Raw genomic sequence first — 8,335 nt, forward strand, 5'->3', positions numbered from 1 at the left:
TTCCATTCTGCCACCACTCTGAGTGTTTAATATTTCACCTAAAGTTTTGCCCCTTTACCCTTAGCTTATGCCCTCTTGTTCCAACCTCCCCTGCCCTCAGGGGAAAGAGTCTATTTACATTCTCTCTATCTATTCCCTTCATAATTTTAAATACCTCTATCAAATCCCCTCTCAGCCATCTACGTTCCAATGAATAAAGTCCCTGTCTCCTAAATAACTTAATTTTGCAATTGCATTGATGTTGATTTAGGTGAAGAATTTAAAGTGGGATATACTATGTCCTGTAAATCTGCAAAATAATTGCATGTTTATACTTTATTTTAAATGTTTCCAATGAAATTAGGATCCAGAAATGACTATTACTTTCAGGATTGTATCCAGTAAATTTAGCAGAATTTGTAACAGGTGAAAAATACTGACCAAATATTCACCTCCAGATTTGCTGTGGCAAAATTTGAGATTCTGTTAAAAGAATATTGCCAGAGCCTCAACCCCAATTTTGGAGTAGAGATTGTGGCAAGTTTTCAGACAATAGAACACCACAGCACAGTTTGGCCCTTCTAGTCTATACCAAACTATATTCTGCTTTGTCTCTAATCTACACACAGACCATATCCCTCCATACCCCTCCCATCCATTTACCTGTCAAAATTGAGCCTGCATTCATCAATTCATCTGGTAACATTCCACACTCCCATCACTGTGTGGTTCCCTCTTGTGTTCCCTTTAAACTTCTTTCACCTTTAATCCATTCCTTTTTAAAAAAAAAATCTTGCCTCACCTCAGTGGAAAAAGCCTGCTTGCATTTATTAATTTATGTCCCTTAAAATTTTGTATACCTTTTTCAAATCTTCCCTCTAAGTCAGATCTTCAAGTCCTGGGAACATCCTTGTAAATCTCCTCTGCACTCTTTTCAATCTTATTGATATCTTTCCTGTAGTTGGGTGACCAAAACTGCACACAATACTCCACATTTGGTCTTTTACAACTTATCACTATAACATCCTAACTCATCTACTCAATACTTATATACCAAAAGCTCTCTTTACAACCCTAACCACCTGTGACACCACTTTCAGGGTTTTGTGTAATGGTATTCCCAGATCCCTCTGTTGTACTGAACTCCTAAATGCCCCTACTTTTGACTGTATACCCTGTCTTGGTATGACCTTCCAAAGTTCAACACCTCATTTTGACTGCATTAAATTCCATCTGTCATTTTGCAATCCATTTTTCTACTGATAGGTGTAAATGCAGGATTTTCCAACCCCCCCCCCTCCCTCCACATACTTGACTGATAATTATCTTTTACTAATTAAGTAGGTTTTTTTTCTCTGACCCTAGGAAAAAATGAGTATCCAACGTTACCATAGTTCTATCAAAAGCTGCCTTGCTTCCCAAATCAGATTGTCATCAGTACAAACCCCAGTTAATACCTGAACATCAGGAAAACATTCAAATGTAATTGTGACAGTATGTGGCATTTGATGTACATGTTCACCCAAGAGGTTGTCTTTCAAGTCAACAACATTTTTTTTTGAAATGCAGAGAAGTTATTCTGGTTCTGGCCAGCGTTTATCTTCAGAAATTATTTTTTTAAGAAAAATGCTAGTTTTTCCTTATTTTAGAAACCTTGTGGCAATTACCAGCCACATTTCCCATCGAGCAGGAAATACATTTCAGAAAGTATTTTGTTGGCTGTAAAATGCTTTGGACTGTCCTGAAATTACTACATACTGCATATTTAGTATTCTCCATTTGGCACCTGTTTCCAATCAAGTAACTGGTAGATACCTGTTGCAGTGGCTCCTAGTGCAATTTTCCACCAGCTTCTCCCTGGAGTTGCTAATTTGTTCCACATATCCCCAATGGAAAATCTGGACACATTCAGACCATGACATAAAAGTTTTGTAATAAGTATATATAAAATTTCTTCTGTGATGTTGGATTAATTTATACATTGGGATAAATTTTTAATGATCTTCACATTCTAGAAGGGAAAAAATTGAGGGAATTAAAATTACATTTGGGGATTAAAATGAAAAAAAAGTAAAACCACTAAATTATGAACCAGAAATTGATTAAGTGACCAATTTAGGCCAAATTGGAGGAAATTGGTATAAAGGCTATATTAGAAGAGTTGTGAGGAATCTAAATGTGTTTGGATTTGCTTTGGTCTTCTAGAATCGTATAAGTGGCAAAAGGATTTTCAAAGAAAGGATGGCTGATTAATGATTAGATCAATTGGAGTGAAAAGTGTTGAAGTGATGGACTAAATTAGTACTTTGTATTTGCCTTTGTAGAGAAGCAGGAAAAAAAATGGGAAAGCTTAGTTAAATGGGGGCCAGAGGACATTTTTTATGTAATTGATAGGAGACTATTTGTAAAATGTGGAATAAACCAACTAAACTTGACATTTTGATAGAACTATGGTAACGTTGGATACTCATTTTTTCCTAGGGTCAGAGAAAAAAAACCTATTTGATTAGGGACCTATAAACTTTGAGCAAAGCTCTAAAGGGGCCATAGCTTTCCCCCCCCCTCCCCCACACACACCAAAAATAAAGGTTGAGAATGGCTATCCTACATTACTGAGGGACAGATGTGAGAACTAGAAATTCTGACCATAATGTTCCAATGTGAATGATACCTTGATATCTTGGGATTGGACTGCAAACATTACAACTTTAAATAAATAACATGCATGGGGAATAAGTCAACATTAGTATTAGTAGAAAATCTTTAATTGGCATTTGGGAAAATAATTCAATTTTGACTAAGAAATTATCTTTATATTGTTCAGATTTTAAATACTGGAGGATGGTTAGTGTACAGTCTTGTATTAAAAAAAATACTGTGGCTAAACTTTGAAGGGGTGGGGGAGGGGGGGGGGAGAGGAGGGTTAAGTGTTCAAACTTTGAAAATGGCCAGATTGCAGCTTAATAGATGTTTACTTTGTTTGTAATATGAGCAACACATTAAAAAGTTAATTGTGAACCCTATCCTTCACTTCTGGGAAGGGAGGAATTCTGGTTTGCCTATTGCTATCCAGTATGATTTCTTGATTCAATAGCCTGTGCACAATTTGTGTAAAATTGTTTTGAACTGCAGCTGTTCAAGTGAAAGGTATAACTGTACCCAAAATGCCAATGGTAACAAGGAAGAAATATATAGTTGCACTAATATGAGACAAAAGGACCAGTAATCAAAATTTTTCTGGTTATTTTGAATGGTCTACCATCTAAATAACAGTAGGTAAATTTAAATACAGGCAAATAAAAGATTAGAGATGATCAAAAACTTCTTTGTTTTTCTACATTTATCCAGGTATATGGAAGTTTCTCCAACTACAAACATCAAGGAAAAATATGACATTTTATGTCACAACATTGCTTGCTGCTGCCATGCTGTGCTGGATAAAGATTCAGTTATTACAGAATACAATAGTAGATGCTAAGATAATCATAAAGATGTCTTAGCTTAATATTGGTCATAAGGTGAATTAGCCAGGTCATGAAGTATTAGAGGAGACTGCAAGACATTTTGTACTCTGAATATAGTAAGATTCTGGACTTGCATGGAGTAAGATCCTGTTAAGCTGAGGAAAGATCAAATAACAGCTTTGTGATTATCTATATCAGCCATTTTGAACTTTCTTTTGGTTATGGCCCCCTGAAGACTCTGCTCAATGTTTGAGACCCTTCCCTGTGGAGCAGTCAAGTTTTGTTGGTTTATTTGTGCTTCTCGTGACAACAAAAGACATTTTTAAAATTGTCACAAGGTGAAAAGAAAATGAGGATCAAGGATTTTACAACTGTGGCTTGTCATTCCAGAAGAAACAGGCAAATCAAAATGTATTATTTCACATGTAGGAAAGAAGAAAACAAAAAAAATTAAAGATTGAGTCAATGGTTTGTATGGAATGAGTCATTAGGGAAATTTAAGCATAAATTCAGATGTGAATCAACTTTAAAATAAAATCTTATAAAATGAAAATTTTGGTGAGATCCTTGAGTTCCTGAACAAGTTTTTTTCACGTCCAGTTCCAACTTGTATAGAGTCACCTCTTGTGATATCAAGTCTGTTCCTGGATTTTGTCAAGGAAACAACCTTTCTAAATTCACATTTAACTAAGTATGTTGAGGGAAAGTAAACAAAAAATTTCAGCCTTTTCCCATACTTGGCATATCATCTTAACCTAAAGTTTTTTTTAATTGAATGAACTAATGGCATGCAATTATAATCGCTCTGAATATCAATCAACCCTTCGAGGTGACGCAGAAACGCAAGTCACTTAACAAGTTTCTGCATCAACATTGGTGGATTGTTCCTCAAATGGATCTAATAACCCATATGGTATACATTGAGTTTTAATAGATCATTAAATCTTTCCTGTAGATTTGTGTTAGATTAGATTCAATTTTATTGTCATTGTGCCAGTAAACTACAAAGCCAATGAAATACAATTAGCATCCAACCAGAAGTTTTAAAAATAGTACTATATACAATACAAATAATTACATGCAAATAAAAGCAAGTGCATTCAGCAAGTAAACAATTATAAAAGTACTGACAATACAAAGAGTGCAGTACTACTCAGAGCTGTGATTTAAGGTTCAGCCTCAGGTTGAGGGGGTGGTGGGGAAGTTCTTCCTGAGCTTGCTGGTTTGAGAGCAAAGGCTCCTGTAGCACCTATCAGATGGGAGAAGAGTAAAAAGTCCATAATTTGGGTGTGATACATCCTCGATGACGCTCTGCTATGCCCAGACAGCATTCCTGATAGATGTTCTCAATTGAAAGCCGATAATCCACTGGGCAGTTTTCACCACCCACTGAAATGCTTTACAGTCTGAGACGAGACAATTGCCATACCACACTGAGATCCCATGGGTAAGTATGTTCTCAATGATACAGCAGTAAAAATCCATCAATATCCTGAGACACAGGTGTACTTTCTTCATGCTCTGCAGAAAATGAAGACACTGTTGCACCTTTTTGATGAGAATGGAAGAGTTTAGGGACAAGGAGAGATCATCAGAAATATGAACACCAAGAAATTTAAAGCTTGTAACCACATTCTACCACAACTCCATGATGTAAATAGAGACATGAGTATGGCTTCCAGCACGCCTAAAGTCCACAATGATCTTGGTCTTCTGAATATTAAAGGTCAAGTTGCCATCACAACACGTAGCCAGATGCTGGACCTCATCCCTATAGACATTCTCATCCTCCCCCCTGATCATGCCAAACACTGTGGTGTCATCTGTGAACTTAATTATGGAATAAGAACCATATACGGCAATGCAGTCAGAGGTGAAAAGGGAATACAGGAGAAGGCTCAGCACGCAGCCCTGGGTGTTTCACTTAAACAGTAATGTCATCGTCCTTCAATGGCTCTGCATTCATGTTCGGATTTGGAAATTGTCAAATTTCCCGACGTCTCCAATTGATTTCAGGCTTTTTAAGGAATGAAACAATGGCTTTCTTCCGATCATTATGATAATTCTAAGCGGTCTCCAAATGCCTCAGAACTTAAAAATCTTGCATTGTTTGGCAATTATTCAGCAAAGCCTTAACAGCCGAGTCCTTACCTTTCCCCCCACCCCTAAAAAAAGTTTCATTCATTCAATTTTCATACACCTTGTGCCCCCTTATTAAGGATTTCAGTCAGTAGCCTCCTGTTACATGTGCTGTGGCCCCTGTTGAGAATATGCATAGCATTTACCTCTGCAAATAGTTCAGGGATAGTGTTACCATAACGTGCATAGGATATATAACCTGGAAATGGGCTATACAGCCTAATTTTTCCATGCAGGCATTTTAGGCTTCGTGTTCCTCGCATCTGTTGTGATTTGACCACCAGTCTACTGCAGGGGGTGATCCCTGTACCTGCAGGAAACCACCTAAGGGGCTGACTCCACCTGGCCAGCTGTCAATCAGCTGACTTGAATATAAAACTGAGCTGGCCCTTCCAGTCACACGGGGAGCCACCAAGGCTTGGGCTGCTGTTCAGACTTTTACGGGAATAAAGCATGTGGTACTGGCTTTGAGTTATGTGCTTGCTTGCTGCTACCTCAGTGCAGCACAATTTATTCCAGTAAAATGTTAAAGAGAAACCATGGAGAAGTTTCTGACGATCAGGAGCCTGGAGATTAACCCCAACACTTGGATGCCCAGGCACACTTTAAGATCTGGAAGCACACGATTGAGGTGATCAACACCAACCAGAAATGGCTCATGGTGCTCCGCACCAAGCTGGGCCCACGAGCTTTCCAGGCCATCAAGAACTGTACGGACTACGAAGCTGCGATGGCCATCCTGGAGAGCATGTACAAGCCCCCGACAAACGTGGTCTATGTCCGGTACCTCCTCAGAATCAGGTCCCAGCAGCCAGGTGAGACAGCAGATGCCTATCTGGGAGCCCTGCCATGAGCTAGCCCACCCGTGACTGGCCGAGACCGGGGTAACCGAAGGGGAAGTGGAGTGATTGATCTGGGCCACCTGCGTGCGAGGGCTGCGCTCGAGGAGCACCCAACAGAAGCTGCTGGAAGAAAACATTGCCTCACTTACCAGGACAATGGAGGAGGTTCACTCCCTGGAGGCTGCAGCCCATCGTGCAGAGGTCTTCGATGCCTGACTCCCCCAATCCCTGGCCTGCCAGATGCAGACAACCACCATCGCCGAAGAGCCCTACGTGGAGGAGACGATCACACCCCTGTAAGTACTGCAGGTCCTGGTGTTGGTCAGACAGGTGGTCTTGCAGACTACCCAGTGAGGAACTCATACTGCTCTCGATGAGGGAAGAAAGGCCACTTTGTTAAGGTGTGCCTTTCCAGGGCCGTCGAAAACACAGCAGCCCTCCGCGACCAGCTGGGACCCCTCCAGAATATCACCACATGCAAGGACCTGGCAACGCCATTACTCACCCCACCACATCCACCCTCACTGCCAATGTCACTTCCTGCCCAGCCACCAACCCGCACCGCTGCAGTGTGCTCACCCTGGGCGCCACCATCTTCCTCCAGACAACTTCGCCCGCACCGAAGACATCACTTCTGCTCGCTTGGATGATGTCACCTCCAGCTTCACTACCGGTTGGGTCATCTGACCGCACTGATGTCACGTGCATCCACCAGGTGCCACCGCCATCTTGGGCCAACCGGGCCCTGACTGCTGCAATGCGCTCACCACAATAACTATTGCAATAATGGAACAGCAAGAAAATGTAATGTTGGTGTGAATTATCTGATAGAAGCCTCGCCAGGTATTCGGTTTTTATTACTCTACTTTTTAGCTGGGTAGACATGAAAACTAAATCAATACTTGTATGTGAATTGTGCACCCTAGTCTCCTTCTCTGGGATTTAATTCATATACAAAATTGTGGTTTTTGCCACTTACGTCCTCATTACTATTCTTGCAGATTTATCTAGTATACGGTCCAAGCAAAAATTTAATTTCCTCCGACCAATATATTCTGTCTTCCCTCTACTGTTTTTAAGAAGGTATCCTTCATAAAGGCTTCATTTTCATAATATGGGGCATAAATATTCATAAATGTCTATTCTTTTCCATAAATTTTACAATGTGCCATTAAATACCTTCCAGCTTGGTTAATTGATATATCTTCTATTAATACTCCTGCATTTTTATTATTTAGAATCGCTACCTTTCTTGTTTTCAAACCAAAGAAGGACGATATTACTTGTCCTACCCATCCTCTTTTTAATTTATCATGTTCCAGTTTGGTAACCTGCGTTTCCTGGAGAAAGATTATATCCTCTTTTAATTTCTTTAGGTACGCCAAGACACTTTTCCTTTTCACCATCACATTAACCTGTTAATATTAAGACTAATAAATTTTAGTATTTTATCCATACCATTTTTAAAACAAATATTGTATAACAATAAAATCTTTCCAATTTTTAAAAAATAATTCTGTAACATTTCCCTTTTAAGAAACATACACATTTCCCCTTCAAGAAACACATACACATCCCTAGATCTGATGGTGATGTAAAAATTAGAACCTGGAAGCCCGTGAAAAAAAGCCTACGGAATCTTCTGAAGAAGAACCCCTCCCTTTAGTGCCATCTTTTAAAACTGCTCCTCCCCTGGCACCATTTTCCCGCTTAAATTGGGGACCCCACCCTGCCACTTTCCTCACCACCTTCCTTTCCTTCCAGAACTCTCCGTGTAATATTTCAATGATTTTTCTTTTAGCAGCAAAAACAAGACGGCTCAGAACTACAAATTAGAAAAAAGATGCATCTTTCAGTTAGTCCCGTTCCAAAATGGTACCTTCAGTCTTCTTATCGGGCAGCTCAAATCTC

General features: G+C 39.6%; 1 protein-coding gene and 1 long non-coding RNA gene across 3 annotated transcripts in view; one reads left to right on the top strand and one right to left on the bottom strand.

Annotated features, from left to right (window-relative positions):
- The window catches only part of snx17 (sorting nexin 17), an 84,290-nt gene extending 80,327 nt beyond the window's left edge, over nt 1–3,963 (top strand). Inside the window, exon 16 of one of the 2 annotated variants that reach the window (XM_069887199.1) lies at nt 3,328–3,963. In XM_069887199.1, the coding sequence (XP_069743300.1) occupies nt 3,328–3,479 (152 nt within the window). In that variant the 3' untranslated portion in view covers nt 3,480–3,963. The remainder of the gene's footprint in view (nt 1–3,327) is intronic. The other variant, XM_069887200.1, reaches the window with a different exon arrangement.
- Nucleotides 3,964–4,446: 483 nt separating this feature from the next.
- LOC138737722 (uncharacterized) lies at nt 4,447–7,821 on the bottom strand. Its single transcript, XR_011341173.1, has 3 exons — nt 7,004–7,821; nt 6,574–6,693; nt 4,447–4,991 (listed from the first exon to the last, which is right to left on the bottom strand). It is a non-coding gene; the product is annotated as an uncharacterized lncRNA (long non-coding RNA).
- Between the last annotated feature and the right edge of the window lie 514 nt (nt 7,822–8,335).

The sequence above is a fragment of the Narcine bancroftii genome, chromosome 6 (assembly GCF_036971445.1).
Source record: "Narcine bancroftii isolate sNarBan1 chromosome 6, sNarBan1.hap1, whole genome shotgun sequence".
NCBI lineage: Eukaryota > Metazoa > Chordata > Chondrichthyes > Torpediniformes > Narcinidae > Narcine > Narcine bancroftii.